We start from the raw sequence: 17625 nt of genomic DNA on the forward strand, positions 1-17625 counted from the left end.
TGTGTGTGTGTGTGTGTGTGTGTGTGTGTGTGTGTGTGTGTGTGTCAAGGTCTTAATAAGCTCAATCAGGCACAAACCATACATGAGCCGCATGCTGAGCCAGGATTCAGTCACATATAGTAGGGGGTCCCTGCTCCATCTCTCTTTCAGTTAAGGGTAGGGTTGGGTACCGAAACCCGGTTCCACTATGGAACCGGTTCCTACGCAACCGGTAGGAATCGGATCGGATTAGAACGCAAATTTTGGGTTCCTCATTTCGGTTCCACTTAATGTGTCGACTGAAATATTTTTCCTCTGTTGCTCCGAAACGGATGTAAAAATATCCCCCTTTCTCTGTAGTCAACCGTTAGCTAGCTACCGTAAATGGAGGCTACTTTTAAAAGGCCATATTTTCCCTCTGGGCTCACCAAAACGGACGTAAAATGCTATACTTATTATATATTTAAGTACTTTAAAACATTAATTAAAACAACTCTATAAAAGAGCCTTTCTTTGATGTCATTTCATTCAGTTTTTCAAGAAACATTTTCGGCATCGGAATCGTAAAAATCCAAACGAAACCCAACCCTAGTTAAGGGGTCCTTGGCTAAAAAACGTTGAAGACCCCTGCTCTAGGTACTGAGGAGTAGGCCAGCATCCTCTCAGATAATATTAGGAATGTTTGGCTCATAACTGAACTGATAAATAACGACTTGTTGTTTTAGCACTGATTTAGAATCTTTACGGACAGCCAACATCTGTTTTATTTTACAAATGACTCATATCCAACAATGTGCAACCTTCGTTGGTACACAATAAGTCATCAAAGGAATAATGGAGATTTTTGTGTTCTTTTGAATTTAATTCTCCGTTCATTTTTGCATTTTGTGTTTCCATTTTATCGTGTTTTTTTTCTGACATTAGGCCTAAAAGCTCAAACAAGTCATTGCGTATTAAATGAGAGTGTACGTCGCTGGTTTATGCCCTCCAGAGCGACAGATATGAGTTATATACGGATGTGTGCAACATAATTTCCTTCAAGCACTGCTGGGAGGGGCACTCGCTATTTCGTTGCATTCTTTGTAATATAATGACAATAAAGGCATATTATCTTATCATGTCTGCTTTCTGATCTGACGCCACTATTGGTTAAATAAAACCATATTCTGTGCTACACCTGCTCATGCCTTTCACCTCCTGGGTTTAACCCCCTCCTGCAATCCACAGTGCAGCCCCACTGACTGGTTATGTTACTATATTTGCAAAATCGTGTACTTACGTACATTTTTTATGCATTTTTACAGTGCCGGGAAGCAATTGATTTTTATCCATTTCTGCAAGCGTTACCAAGCAACAGTAATGCAACTTTGACAGGACTAATGCCGATACTTGATGTTCAAAGCGATGGATTACACACAACTTAAGTTTTGTGTATCAAACTGGTGTGCATTTCTTGAAGACAGCTGTGAGAAATTCTAACTTTTTTTTAAAATGTCCTGAAAATCTAAAACTATAAACCTCACACAAATAAAAGAACAGGAGCACGCAAATTGTCCTGAATTCCTCCTTAATAAGATTCCTCCTCTGGGCTTTAACCTGAAAGATGACTGACTAATCTTCCCGTCTCTGTCACGTTTCCTGTTTCCCCCCGCCCCCCCACCCGTTTGCTTTAATTCACTGAACGAGGCAAGTAGCCGTTTAATGTTTAAAAAACCACGACGTGCAGCGCCTCGAGCCCGGCTTCAACTGTGCACAGATTTACTGTTCCAGCCCTGCGGGTGAATCCCACCGCTGATTCAATGTTTAATGCCTCTCCTCCTCCTGCAGAAATAACATCCAGCAGCTCCTCACATCCATCAGGCCCGACACAGAGAGATGAATCCTTCGGAGCTCAACACATCAGCCACAGAATCAGCTCAATCTCCTCCTCTCTCCTCTGTCTTATGTGTGTCCTCTGTGCAGAGCAGGTAGATAGAAATATTATTCAAATTGAATCCCCCGTCCGCAGGTAGAAGGCTAGGAGGGAGGAAGGATATACACTTATATATAGGAATATAAGAGAAGATGTCAGAAATACTGTAATTTATTGGGAGGATCACAGCGGATTGGAAGCTATATAGGATTCTAACACCAGAGGAAGTATCAGCAAAACTGATACTGTCGAGATGTGGTCAGACACACAGTGACCAGGGGACGTCTTCAAATGTCTCGTTTTGTTCGACCGACAGTCAAAACCCCCAACAAATTACATTTACAATGAAAAAAAAAACAACGTAAAAATGAAAAGTACTTTGTGATGTCACAGAGACTATCCATCCATGTTTCACACCAAAACATTCTCACTGCCAGCGCGTCAAAAAGCAACGCTTGGTCAGATGCCCCTTTGGCGTTTGTTACGGACGCAAAAAGTCTCTTTTAGCGTCCAGCCCTTTGGCGTCACTTTTGGGGGTTTCAAAAAAAAAAAAAATTTTTTTTTTTTTTTTTTTTTAAAAAAAAAAAATTTTTTTTTTTTTTTTTTTAAAAAAATAATTTTTTTTTTTTTTTTTTTTATTTTTTAAATATTTTATTTTTTTTTTTCTTTTTTTTTTTTTTTTTTTTTTTTTTTTTTTTTTTTTTTTTTTTTTTTTTTTTTTTTTTTTTTTTTTTTTTTTTTTTTTTTTTTTTTTAAAAAAGAGACGGCCGCGGGGACGCGCGACAATAACGGGACGGTTAACGGGGAAACAAAACGCCACACGCGAGACGCGATCCCCGGCCTCCGGGGTGAAAGTCCGGAATTGTTTGACCCATGTGACGTCACGGAGAGTCTCTCCGATTTCGAATCGTGTCAGACTTCAGAATCAGAATTGACTTCATTGTTATTGTAAGTACAATACAACATTAAAAGTGCTAGTCTATGGTGCAAACATAAGAGCACACAGATTAAACTAAGAACATACACACGTTTGATTTTTAGCATTTGAAATCTTGTAGTGTGGAAAGAACAGCGATTGAATATTGAGCAGAAACCCGCAATAGCCAATGAGAGCGAGCTGACGGGGAAGTGCCACCAACTGGATGTTGCCTACTTGTGTAAAACTGGAATATGGGGCGCCTAGTTACCTCACCTGTTAGAGCGGGCGCCCATATATAAAGGCTCACTCCTCGACGCAGCGGCCGCAGGTTTGACTCCGACCTGCGGCCCTTTGCTGCATGTCATTCCCCCCTCTCTCTCCCCTTTCAAGTCTAAGCTGTGCTGACAAATAAAGGCCTAAAATGCCCAAAAGAATTATCTTAAAAAAAAGGGACATGGCTGCCAACAGCGCCAATACAACATTGGTTTCCTGAGCCAAGTGGACTAGAGGTCGACCGATTCATCGGTTTTGCCGATTAATCGGCACCGATAGTTGATTGGTGGAACTATCGTTATCGGCAAAAATCCATACCGTTGCTGGAGCGGCTGAGAAGCGCGCGCTGTCATTCATTACACAGTACACGAGAGCTGAGAAGGGTCTGCTGGCATCATGCATTACAATAGCGGCCTCTAGAGGCCAAATAAAAACCATCACTGATGCCTGTGTTGTTTATTTTCGACACGTGTTACTGCGCGCTGCACGGAGAGCACATGCTGTGCGGAGAAGGCTGACATCAGATGCGCGTTTAAAGCATCGGCACAAAAGGTATGTATACAGTACATTTTGTCATATCATTATAAAGTTATTAATTTGTTGAATAGATGCTGCATTAGTAGAGAAAGAACAGCACAGTATGTTTGTTTGCTTTCGAGGCTGAGATGACGCTAAACATTAGTAGTAGGCTAACTTACCTCAAGCGGTTAAACACTGACAAAAATAAACGCAAGTCCGACCCAAATGGATCGTCCACGATCCCAAACGGCACCTCTGATTCATATTTTAATAACAGTTAAACGTAGAGACTTGCTGCAGCTAAAAGCTAACGAATTAGCCGTCACGGGGGTGTCTTTGGTGTCTTTCTAGCCTTTACAGCTGATTTTCTATCCAGCCTGGAACTTGTGCCTTTTTTCGGGGTTGTTGAGCATTAAATCCAAACTGTTACATCCAAGATTTATCCACTTGATGTCCATAATTCAACAAGTTTTCGGTCATTTCTGCCGCTAACTCCGTGCTACCGACAAGGGAATCTCCCATGATGCCTTTGTTTATGTTTTGAACCAATGGGAAGGCAGGTCCGTCACATATTACGCCTTATATGGGCATCCAAGCGAGAACAAAGAGTATATAGTGGGAAAGATAAATCCCTCCAGGTCAGAGATCGTCTGTTACCGTTCTAAACCGTTCTACAGAGAAGAATGGCGTCACTGTTTTGAGATTTGGCATACATTTGGGCCTTTTTTGAAGAAATGTAAATAGTTTGTCCTTTATATGAATTATAATGCTCATTATGTTTATTTTTGCACCGGATGACTCCAAATATGTAGGAGAACTGTTTTAGGTTATCGGCAAATACGGCCCAACCTAGCTATCGGTATCGGTAAAATCCACCATCGGTCGACCTCTAAAGTGGACAGTAAGAAAAGGAAGATGAGCTTCATGGCGACAGCATGAATGCTTGTTTAATGTCTGGTGCAAAACGTACCACAACAGAACAGACAAGTAAAAGAGAAGAGTTGTGTCTTCCCCCTTAACTTCTTCGGTTACACTTTACTCTACATAAGAGTGACATGACACTGTCACGAACGTGTCATAAACATTATAAACAAGTCATAAACGTTTATGACATTACGCTGTGTCGCAGTGTCATTCGGTTTTGGTCATGACAAGTTAGGGTTAGGGTTAGGATTCATGTGTCATGACTGTGTCATGACAGTGTCATGTCACTCTTATGTAGACACCTTCAAGTAAAGTGTTACCACTTCTTCTGGAACACGAACTCCGTTCCCCTGCTTGAAAGCCCTGTGTTTTAGGACCCAACCATCCAGCACTGGGGACAAATAATAAAACTGACTTGACTTGATCGTCAAAAGTTGTAATAAAATGGTTACATCAGTAAAATCCTCTCTTGTGCACCAGGCATAAGGAGCACGCTCACCTTGAAAGAGAAAAGAGAACGTTACATTCAACTTCAGCCTTCAGTAGGAGTGAAGAGGAGAAATTCTCTCCTCGCAGAGTCATGAAAAAGAGAGATAAATGCCACCGTTCAGAAACCAGAGTGCGAAAATGAGCTTTATCAAATCTTTTGTGAAACCCACGGACGGCCTTGAGTCAAGCAGAGAGAGAGGGTTCATGTCACATGTTGAAACATGAAAACTAAATCAGAAATATTGCTTTTTCTTCTCTTCCTCACACATTTTCAAATCGTATTCAGAGGTCTCCAAACTCGATACATTGACCTTATGTTTCAGCAACAACAACAAGGGCTCCTCTGTTGTGTCCGCACAGCTCTGGGATCAGCTGGCAGTGGTGGAATATAACCAAATATTATTTACTCAAGTACATTTTTTTGCTGATTTATATTTCTACTCCACTACAAATTTGGAAGCAAACATTGTATTTCTTCCTCCGCTACATGTGTCTGACAACATTAGTTACTCTTTGCAGTGTGTATTGAGAGGGAACCCTAGTAACTGTTAACGCCGCAGAACGGCATGCTGGGTACAGCTCGCTCTCCATACATTGAAAGTATGCTAGTATGATCGGGAAAATTTACTTAAAATACTCAATGCGAAAAAATCAAAAGAAAAACAAAACCTCAAAATGACTTTAAATGTATGCACGAAAAAAATGACGTGAATGATTATTAGAATAGTCATTTCGACTAATTGTTTGAGCTGCATAAACTGTTGGATAGTTTGATTGATGACATGTTTTATAAGTTCTTCGTATGTTTTGTATGCATAAATCTTTTTTGTAAAGTAACTAAAACTAGGGCTGAACGATATGAGGGAAGTATCTAATTGCGCTTATTTTGACTGATATTGCGATACGATTCACGATGTTGGAAGGAATGATCATTTTTGCATCATTAATCTCATTTTCATTGAAAAATGTTAAAATGAAAATAATTAAAATGATTATACTGTGATTTATGAGAGGACCTGTACCAAACAAAGATTTTTTTCTTTAGTCTGTAGGATAGGATTTGTAGGCCTGGACGTCTCTGCGGCACCACAATACTTAAAGTTTTAGTGTGTAACTATTTAATATTAATGAATGTCTGTTACATTCAAGCCATTGCCAAATGAGTTGCTACAAAGCTAATTAAGACTATCAGCTCCACACAACTCTCTCTGGATTTCTCAGCATGACTATGTTCAGAAGATTGTGGCGTCCGGCGACTTTCCCGCGCAGAAACTCGAGTGAAGATAATGACCTCTTCTGAAGAGTCCATCATGTTGTTTTAATCCTCTGTGTCCTCCTTGGCTACTAGAAACTGTGTGGAGGAGGGGGTGGGGGTGGGGGGCAGTGCTCGATCACGGAAGGCTTGTATCATGTGGACACGCTGACAGTTTTGTTGTCATTACTGAAAATTACTGATGGGGGCGACAGAAACGACGCACTATGGCTTTAATTCAGTATTGAGAGGGAACCCCTAATAACTGTTATCACCGCAGAACGGCATGCTGGGTACACCTCGCTCTCCGTTGCTCACTACAGTCCTAGATGTATAATCAAGACCAGCGGCCCGTAGAGCAGGCGCACCAGGAAATCCAATGATTTAATCGTGCGGCTCCTCTAGTCTTTCCAAATGTTTTTGGGCCGAATGGATCAATTTCTGATATTTAAAGAGGCTTTTCATTTCAATGTATCCACTGATTTACAGACGTCTTTTTGCCATGTAAGTCTGTGGGAAAAGTCTGTTTCAGGCCAGAGGGCATCATGTGACAGACACGGAAGTTGTAATTCCACTGTGTGGCCGCTATGTTTAATTTACGTTAAAGCCTGGCGCACTTCCTGGGGGCCTGACTACAGCACATTCAACAACAGATGAAGAAAGAGAGACAGGAGATGTTCTATTGGAGCAAACTCAGAACAAGAAATACTACGCACATCTATAAAATGAGACAGGTGTGTTGGGGGAGGTTGAGCAGGTCAAAAGTTGCAAAGAAACTTCCACACACCGTCTAACTTGCAAAGATGAATGTAAGATATTTTACCTAAGAAGGTCTAGTACCGAAACGTTGTCAGCTATTTAATTTATCTTTGCAAGTAAGACGGTGGGGAGTTTCTTTGCAACACTGTAGCAAACTAAAACATTTCAGCGATGTAACTTTCAGAATGAACGCTTTTGAAAAGATTGAAATTGAATTGAATTTTGTTTCTGGGAAATAGCCTGGTCCCAAATAGATGGCTGGTAGAAAATGACGCGTGTACTCTTGCTTTGCTAGGGGACACAACTACATCTTGGCAAATGTATTGACAAAACGAAGCCCAGTGTCACAGCCAACACCAGAAGCCTTTATAGAAAAACACATACTTCCTCACATTCTCTTTGAAATGTGACAGTGGATCCGTAAAATTGATGTCTCAGCACATTCGAGGAGAGTGTGAGATCTAATATTCCACCGCTGTGCGAGTGAAGTTTTGTGATTATTTAAGTTGTGTGAGAAGCAGACAGATCATCAGATTGCAGCAGCTCCCACTGAGCTGAGAATAAGGAATCTGGAATTTGAAAACGGGAGGAAATAAAAACCCGGCGACCATATTTGGAGTTTAATAACGAGCAGGAGGATTCCCCGATGACGGCGTCAGCGTTCACACTTCCTGCTGACGAAAGGCCTCCGCCATGAGGAGGAAGGAGATGGAGAGGAAGGAGGAATGAAGGTAAGAAATAAAAGAAGTGTAAATGAGGGAGTGGTAAGTCTTCCTGCTGTTTTTCTTCCTGCATCATATCGTCTTCTCTCACATCTTCCTCCTGCGATTGCTCGTCTTTTTTTCCCCCAACGTTTTTTTCACCTCGTGCGTTAGGGCTGGGACGATATGCTTTTGTCCCTATTCGATTCTTTCACGAGACATGGGTGCCGATACGATTTATTGCAAATAGAGGGGCGGCACAATTGTGTTTCGCCTAGAGCGGCAGAAATGCATGCACAGGTCCTGTGAATATAGCTGCAAAATTTTCACCAATAATTTATTTCATTTGTCCTTTACCCTCTGCACCTCGTCACTTTAAGCATCTTGGGGCGGATTGGATAGCTGGAATTATGGAATTATACTGAGCTCCAAGAAGCAAAGTGTAAATGCATCCAAGAAGATTGTTCAAACTAGTTCAGGAGGTGGTTTGAGACGCAATATACCGTATAGTCAGTAGGGCTGGGACGAAATGCTTGTCCCAATTAGATTCTTTCACGATACATGAGTGCCAAATCGATTTGTATTGCCTTGCAATATTACCTGGCACATATTGTGGAATATGTTCTGTATGTCTGAATGATAAATGGTGCTAATAAAAAAACGTATCTAAAAAAAAAAAAGTCACAGCCAACCATATGGCTCCATCACAAGTCATACAGACTTATGAGATCAAAATGTTCTATACTTTACTGAGAGCAGTTGAAGAAGCTGTCTTGTACAAACGGTGGGATCTGTTGGCCTCTGGGCATCTCCACATTTATTTTGGTGGTTCTTGCTTTTTGTTATCACTGTAGATAATTTTCATTTGTGAAAATAGCCTTTCACAAATAGCCTTGATTTCCCTTGTGTGCATGTGTTGTGAATGTAAAGACTAAATGGTCACATCATCCAGCAAAACTGCGGCGCAGACAGCCCAGAAAAAGGATGTGATGATTCTGATGTGGCTAATAAACGGATATTGATCAGAGCAATTACAGAATGTAAACCATGTGTGAGATTGATGGTGTAGTGTGTGGTCTGGTAGATTGTGCAGAACATGGTGATCCATATCCAAACACAGTGCATCAGTGGTTCTATTGACCCGTCAGGAGATCTCACCGAAACAGGGTAAGACAATCTTTAATTTGTCCTTCGTACTGGCTTGAATCGAATGGGAGAAAGAGTGAATATTGGCAGAGATTGATGATGGAGTTGAAGTTAATTAGCAGGTTTTAAACTGGCCTGAGTGGACACATTTCCAATCAGGAGGAGGCGCGGCTGTGATGCATTTTTCACAGGTTTAAAAAATGTGCATAATACTAACAAAAACAGGAATAGTTGAATTCCTGTAAACCTTTCAAGTAGCACCTACAGTATTCACGTTTGAAGACTTCGTGAGCGTATGAAGTCTGTTGTGTTTATTTTTTACTTGAAAAGAGCTCTAGCCAAACAGTCGCATTATAAGAAATGTTAAAGGGTCATTTCTGTTTTTTCCAACCTGGACCCTATTTTCCTATATTTGTGTGTGTGTGTGTGAGACTGATGGTGAACAACAATCTTTGAAATTGGTCCAGTATTGAGCAACAACACTGTGATTGGCCTCTGCACACCAGGCTGCAATTTAATCATATAAGGCAAATGTGCATCGTCAATTTTCGTCCACTAAAAGTGCTGTTTTTGCTACTGACAGGTTCAGATTGTTAATACAAGTGTCTGACAACATTATGGAAAGGATCCCTACAGAAATATACCTTTTTATAAAAATGTATAGAAATTTTACAGAAAGTGCTCAGAGATTGCTATCATTAAATTCACCAGACTCCATTTAAATAAACATTACTTTTAGCGTGTATAGAGCCAACATATTTTCACATGAAGAAGAGTGGAGATTGTTGGAAAAGTAGAAAGACAAACCACAATTTTATTTTGTGTCTGTCTTTGAAGTAAGTACATTTTTTACGATGAAAAAATAACATGGAGTCTGGTGGGTTTAGCGATAGCAATTTCGTGGATGTTTTAATGTTTAAAAAAAGGATCTTACTCTTTAACAGAAAGGTCGACCCCCTTAGAAATCCTTTCCATAATGTTGTCAGACACTTAGCATAGTAATCTGAGCCTGGCAATGGCAAAACGAGCACTTTTGTGAACGCAATTGAAGGTGCACAATTGCCCTATTACTTGCATTGTAGCTTGTTTCGCTGACTGCCGACAGCAGCGGTCTGGACCAATTTCAAAGATTGTTGTTACCATCAGTCACTTAGACACAAAAACATAGGAAAATTGGGTCCAGGTTGAAAAAAAACGAAGTTACCCTTCAATAAATTGAAAAACACTCAAATGTGAGGGCGAATGATGATGCTGATGATGATTAACAGCTCTTACCGTTGAAGCCGACAGCACGGATGTGGGCCAGCAGCTCCTTGCCGTCGATGTTGGCCATGCGTGGGCAGAGGCCGGGGTATCCGGTGCAGAGCTCGCGGTGCATGTGGTGCAGAGCATGGGCCATGGCGTACACGGCGTCCATCACAAATTGCACCTTCCCCTCCTGCTCGTAGGTGGAGTCACGGCCGACTTTCTCCAACCCTGGAACAGAAACAGATAGGGGACCAATCACTGAAATGATCAAACTAAAAAAAAACAATAATCCATGGATGGTCATGAGATACAATCAAAAGCTCCAGAACAGCTATTGAGTGGATTTTGTGGTCAAATTGATTTGTCAACTGCTAATTCCAAAGTCAAGAATGAAATTTCCATCTCCACTTTAAAGTCAACATGGATGAGACGTATTTAAAGTAATCAGAAAAAAATCAGAATTTTAACATTTGCAATTCAATGATTCCTGGGCGACTCCATCTGCAGATGAAGATAACATCTGTAAGATCTTTACACAAAAACAAAGGGTCAGTTTTTAGATTCATTAATTAAAGTTCTGTTTTGGATTTTGGTTTCCACTGGATTTCACTCATTTAGGCCGGATATTCGGTACCTTCCGCTTTCTTTGTGTTGGCGTTCTAAACTCTGGTGGATTTCTGAGGACTATGGTTAACTGCTCCTCAGATCTCTGCAGGGTAAATCCAGACAGCTAGCTAGACTATATGTCCAATCTGAGTTTTCTGTTGCACGACTAAAACAACCTTTGAACATACACGTTCCACCAAAACAAGTTCCTTCCAGAGGCTATTTTGCAGAGGCACCGACATTGAGTACTTTGCTTAGCCCCACCCAAGACGATTGTGATTGGTTTAAAGAAATGCCAATAAACCAGAGCACATTTTTCTCCCACCCCGGAATGCTGTGTGGGCTAGCCAGACCCTCCTCTGCAGCGCTGTGGAGGAAGGTGTAGCAATGCGAGACTAACAGCATCCTTATGGAGCATCACAGGTTAACTCGCAGGGCTACGAAGTGCATTGACAAATGACCCAAATGAAAAAGCAGTATGTGACGACGTTGGGATGAGAACCTGTTGGTATTTCCCAGTGAATAAAGATAAAAACAGTAGCTTGATTTATTGAAACAGATACACATATTATTATGTTGTAATGAGATCTTCTAACAATGAGGTAATGTGCAGTCTTTCATAATTATAAGATGTTTCTTGATATTTTTATTAGATGTCTATCACAGTTACAAAATACAAAAGTCAAGCATAATTATCGTTTTTTTTTATTTTCCCCTCCATCAACAGACAAGACAATGTTCCTCTGTGGGATTCATCCTCCTCTCACTGTGACAATCACAATCACCGATCACTCATGACAATCTGAACAGTAGAAGTTGAGATTAAAGTGATCAACACACTAATTAATCATCATCTTCAAACTCTGCTTATGATAAGGTAAAATATGGCATAAAGTATTAACAATTGAGAAGGTAAAGCAGAGAGAACAGCGCTGCTTGTGTACAAATTTTACTCATTTCCCATCTGCGCTATTTCTGCCTCTGTGTGCTTCCTTTTCTTTCTTAAACCAAAATGTTTTGGCAGAAAGTAACTCACAAAGGATTATGGGAATGTAAAATGAGACACATTTCCTATAAAACTAACCCATTAACATGAAAAAATACATTTGGCTCCCCTCTCATTAACCGTGATTAAGAGACCGAGCGGAGAAGACATCGTCTTCTTTTACTTGAAAACTCAGTAAAGTCCTTCAAAAGTGTTCACTGAGTAATTAGCGTTATTAGAGCCGCGGCGCTCTGCGATCACTCCGCTGGCCGGAAAGCACAGAGGGAAGTGCAAGCGAGGAAACTAACTGCTGGACTGGACCCTCCATCAAAAGACAAGACTTCTCTGAATTAATAGGAGCTTAGAAATGAAATCCAATTTAATTTTAATAGCAGGCTGGCAACGATGGGGGATCTGTCTGAGGGGAGACATTTGCTCCGGCAGTAAAGACTGATTACACGTCTGTACGGTGGTAATAAACGATCCTCGACCGGCGAACGAAGAGCCAAAGATGTCAAGCAGCAGAAGCAGAGAGGAGATGTACGGCCGCGCAGCAGATGATCGCTGCTCCCTGCAGATGATGAGTATCCTCAATTTTTAAACACTACACGTTTGATCCTGGAAATTCAGATGGTGCCTGAACGCAGCAATTTGAATTTACAAGACGCTCAGTGTGTCTCTGAGTCGGAGAGGTTTTCCCGGGACGTCTAGGGCACGTTCAATCTGAAAACGGTGTGCACCGTTTTGCTACGGTTTTCGGAGTTATGTTTTCTCTCGTTTGGTGGGTGTGTCTCTCGTTTATTGGTTGTGTCACAGGTGATACCCAATCAGCAGAGACGTGTCTGTAAACTTGTGGTAAATAAAGCACACCACAGGGTGTTCAACGCACCTGTTTCAGTTTAAAAAAACGTTTTGCTACGTTTTGTCGAGGTTGAACGTGGCCCTGGTAAAGAAGCTTCTCTGTGAGGTGTTGAAAAAAAAACAGGTGATCAGTGCATCTTAAAGGAGAATTCCGGCCAATTTTACGTTAATGGCACTCTAAAACTTGCCCCGACAACTGACATTTTAGCTCAGTGGAAACTCATAGAGGTAGCTGCAACAACTCCAGTTTGCTAGAACCAATCCAGGTCTGGTTTTTTTCAATCGAAAGTACAGGCATATCTATAGTGATCAAGATTAACGTAAAAATTGGCCAGAAATCTCCTTTAAACTCATGTTTAGATTTAAATCTCATCTGATTTGTTTAGAGTACGGATTGAGTAATCAAGACAACGCATTCTCATGAACGGGTTTGTATTATATCGTATGAAAACTTATGCATAACAATTCGTATGATATCCTACGAAATTAGGCGACCGTGTGATGTGAGTCCCTACACGATGTGAGTCGCGCATTGGGCAGAACGGCCGCCATCTTTGACAGCTAGTTACGGCAAACCCCACCTGGACAAACCATAGTTACCGACCGACGCGATACAAAATGCAAAATATATATTTTCCTATTATTTTTTATGGGCAGTTGGTAGTTGTTTTAAGCCGCTACAGAGCTCCGCGACGCTGTTTACAGAGCTCCGTTGTATAAGCGGCAGTTGGTAGTTGTGTTCAGCCACCAACAGATAACTGTGAGACCGGTACAGGCACTGCCAGACAGGGGCTTTGGCAGTTGAGTTTAGGCCAGAAAAAGTCAGCGTCATTCAAAAAATATCATGTTTTGGATTAAAACACTCACGAAGCACAAACACGAATTTCCTGGGTGAAAGTATTTAGTTTTCGCACTTGGTCCAAGTGGTGTTGCCGTAGCTAGCCGTCAAAGATGGCGGCCGTTCTGCACATGGGCGACTCTCATCGTGTATGGGAGTAGCATCGTGTCTTGACAGACCGCCGGCTGGTCACGTGACGACCGTCACACTTAAGAGTTAAGACAGAAGATGACTGTCAGCTGGTACAGGGCACCGTGAAGTGGCCGTTGCGGTTGAGTTTTGCAGACAAAAAAATGACTGTCCTGCAGCGACGACAGTTAAGTTTAGGCACCAAAACGACTAGTTAAGATTAGAAAAAAGATTGTGGTTTGGATAAAAACACCGGTCCCCTTAAGTACTTCTACCTGGACACGAACTCCGCTCTCCGGCTTGAAAGCCCTTTGTTTTATGACCCATCCATCCGCCTGTGTTTGGTGTCTTAAGCCCCCAACGTCGCCTTCCAGGCAGCGCTGCCTGGAAAGCACTAGGATGTTCTCATTAGCCATCTAATCTTAACAGGTCATTTTGGTGCCTAAACTTAACTGTCGTCATCGCATTACAATCAGTTTTTGTCGGCTCAACTTGCAACGGCCGCTTAAATGACCAGGGCCTCATGGTGCTCTGTACCTGGCTCACAGTCACTTTTTCTCCGCTAGTCTCGCATAGCCAGACCTTCCTTCACGGCGCTGCAGAGGAGGGTCTGGGTAGTCCACACAACATTCCGGGATGGGAGAAAAACATGCTCTGATTTATTGGCATCGCAATTGTCTTGGGCGCCAAACTCAATGACGGTGCCTCAGGAAGGAACTAGTTTTAGAAAGTTGTTTTAGTCATGCAACAGAAAACTCAGATTGGACAGATAGTCTAGCTAGCTGTCTGGATTTACCGTGCAGAGATCTGAGGAGCAGTTAACCATAGTCCTCAGAAATCCACCAGAGTTTAAAACGCCAACACAAAGAATGCAGAATGTGGCGGAATTTCCGGCGACACCTGAACAATCCCGGAAATGAAACTTCGTTGATATAGACAATGCACCATCTAACCTTAACTAGTCCTTTTGGTGCCTAAACTTAACTGTCGTCATCACATTACAATCAGTTCTTTTTCCAACTAAACTTGAAATGGACATTGAAACGACCCGGACCTCACAGTGCTCTGTGCCCGGCTCACAGTCACCTTTCTCGGCTAAATTTTACTTTAAAGTCGGCTAAGCTTAACTGACATGTGACCGGTCTTCCTGTGACCGCCTGGCGCTCGTCGTTATTTCGTAGGATATCATCACGAATTGTTGTGCATAAGTTTTCATACGATATTGTGCAAACCCGTTCCTGAGAATACGTTGTTTTAGGTTCTGTCATATTAACATTGTATCCTGTATTTACATTGTACTGTTATCATCTTTTGTTTCTTTCCCCTGCTGTTTGCAAACCAGCAGGTTGATAGTGAATTGAGCTGATTTGAGCTGATCTACCAGAAATGCCTGTGTTTCTCTTTCACACTAGCCTGAGGAAGACCTTGTAGATCAAAATGCAGCCTTTATGTAAAAGAGAAATAAATAATTTCTGTGGAGCCTAACATAGTGCAGAAGTCTGTTGTCCCCTGGAGATATGAAAAGGAAACATTTTCCAGAAACTGTTTTATACAGCTGCTTTATTTGCACAAAAGAAAAGTTGTTTAACAGCTTCTCGCTCTAAAGACCCTACTAACTTAAACAAAAATCCTATGAATTATCCATCAGCCTCAGATGCTTCATGAATGAACATGATTGCTGAGAGAAAGTGGGAAGTGAGCAGCGTGTTCAGCCATGTGGCAACCTGAATGTCTATGATGGCGATGATGAGGATGGAGAAACACCAACACTGACTGAGGTGAGACAGACAGCTCCATCATGGCTGCTGGCATTTCAATTACACGTCATTTAGAGGGTAAATGTAATTCCTTCTTGACGTGTTTCTGTTTTCACGTCTCTCTCTTGCAGGCACCCGTCTGTTTCAATTAGATTTATAAATTAGATAAACGGCAAACTAATTACAGAGATTACCAGTGATGGGATGAGTCCAGGGGAAACCAGCCTAGCTGTGCCATCTCACACGGCTGAATATATTTACATTAATAGAGGGTTTTTTTCTTTGTTTTTTGTCTGTCGTTTGTCAGTAATGTCAGTCTGTCGGAGTAATGATGATGTTTTCCTCACTGATTCTGATTGAGTCATAAAACATGACAGACGCGACTGAGAGCAACTCAAGCATTTATGAATTCATCCCGCGTCCATGAAGACTATTCTTGACTTTGTTAAATTGCATTTTCTGCTTATTTTTATGTTTAGAAAGTGATTTGCATAAAAAAGCACATCACATGAAAAAATGAAACCACTGTGCGACATAAATCATCTGAACAGACAAATATTCACCGGCACAACATTTATCTTGTCTGTGACATTTTAGATTTCACACCTGAGGAAGACCAAATTGTTGGCTGAAACGTTGTGTGCCTTATTTGCACAGCATTAAGCTGTTGGACGGACTTCACCTTCTTTGAACATTCACTTTTTTGTCCTGCACCAGCAACTACATGGATGTGCACAATGTCGTCTTTTTTGAATATTTTAGATTTCAGACTGAACCATTAAAACCAAGTAACATGAAACATCTGCTTCTTTAATTCATTAATAAAAAAAATAAAAGACTAACAAGTCCCAAGTCAAGACCAAGAAGTCAAGCTAGTTAAGTCCCCAGTCAAGACTGTAAGTGCTTAGCAAAACCCAAAGTTAAGATAGGTAAGTCCAGAGACATGTTATGGTTTCAGCATTTTGCCTTGTGTTTTGTGCTATTTCTGTTGCTTCCTGTATGTTGTATGTTTTTGTTGGTCATTCTGTATTGTGTAGGTTTCGGTTAATTCCTGGGTTTTTCTGCTCTCCCTTGTGTTGTGTCAAGTGTCTGTGTTTAGTTGATTTCATGTTTTCTGTTTGTGTTCTGTTTCCTGTTTTATTTTGATAGTCTGGTTTTCTGTCATGTCTACTTCTGCTTCCTGTGTTTTCCCGCCTTTGTTGATTATCCTGCCCCGCCCTGATGTGTTTCACCTGCTGTATCACCTGTCCCTCATTTGTTCGTTACCTCGTGTATTTAGCCTCTGTGTTCCCTTTGTCTCCTGTCAGATCATTTTGCATCAGTTTGTGTCCTTGCCCTGTGTCTTTGTCCTGTCGAATGTGTTTTTGGAAATCTTCCCTGTGGTTTTTTTGTTAACCTTTTCTTTGGGGACTTTTTGGATTTGGGACTTTGCCTTTTGCCTGTCTGCCTCAGTTTGGACTCCTTGTGTTGGCCTTTGCTTTTTGGATCCCTTTTGTTGGTTTGCTCCCTGTTTTTGTACAAATAAATCCCTGAGCTCCAACCATCACCTGCCTGCCTGCCTTTCTCTCTGCATTTGGGTCCTTTAATATCCTGCACACAACAAGTCAAGTCCCAAGTCAAGACTGTGATAAAACTCCCTCTCATGTAGACTGATAAAGTTGATATGTAGTAGTAGTAGTTAGGGCGGCATAATATATTGTTTTTTTTATCTTCATCGCGATATCAAGCGGAGCAATGAAGACATGGCGTGAATCTGCGATATATTGTGAAAGACACAGATTTTTTTGTCTTAGTTGAAAGAAAATATCAGTAGAAAACTGCACTTTAAAATGTATCTGATGCAACCGGAAAAAAGAAAAACACAACTAGTCCTTTCAAGCTCAGCTGACAAATGTCATGATTGTGACATTTAGGGTCCTATCTTGCACCCGGCGCAAAGCCCGACGCAAGTGTCTTTGCTATTTTAAGACCGTCCAGCGCCCACGTCATTTAAATAACAAATGCACTGTGCGTCTTACAGGCAGGTGTGTTCAGGTGCATTCTGGGTGTATTGCTATCTTGAGCCAGCAGGAAGTGATCGCACCATTGACCAACAAAAACCTGGTCTAAAGTTAATAACAGCAGCATTTCATTGTTATTTTAACGCACAGCGTGCGCACACTATACTTGTTGCACACACAGGGAAGCGCAGCACCACACAAACATGCAGAAGATTAAAAACTAAAATATTACGGTGCAAATCTGCCATCATAATAGCAATGTGCCAAGGTACAAAGGCGCCTGGCTTTTAAAGGGAATGGGAGATGGCACTCTGATTGGTTTATTGCA

At 41.4% G+C, this 17625-nt stretch overlaps 1 protein-coding gene across 1 annotated transcript in view; it reads right to left on the reverse strand.

The window, feature by feature from the left end:
• The window catches only part of grm8b (glutamate receptor, metabotropic 8b), a 158656-nt gene that overhangs the window by 35381 nt on the left and 105650 nt on the right, over window positions 1-17625 (reverse strand). The window contains exon 7 of the mRNA XM_039809785.1: window positions 10149-10349. Coding sequence (XP_039665719.1) covers window positions 10149-10349 — 201 coding nt within the window. The remainder of the gene's footprint in view (window positions 1-10148; window positions 10350-17625) is intronic.

This window comes from Perca fluviatilis, chromosome 8 (genome assembly GCF_010015445.1).
Source record: "Perca fluviatilis chromosome 8, GENO_Pfluv_1.0, whole genome shotgun sequence".
In the NCBI taxonomy this organism is placed as follows: Eukaryota; Metazoa; Chordata; class Actinopteri; order Perciformes; family Percidae; genus Perca; species Perca fluviatilis.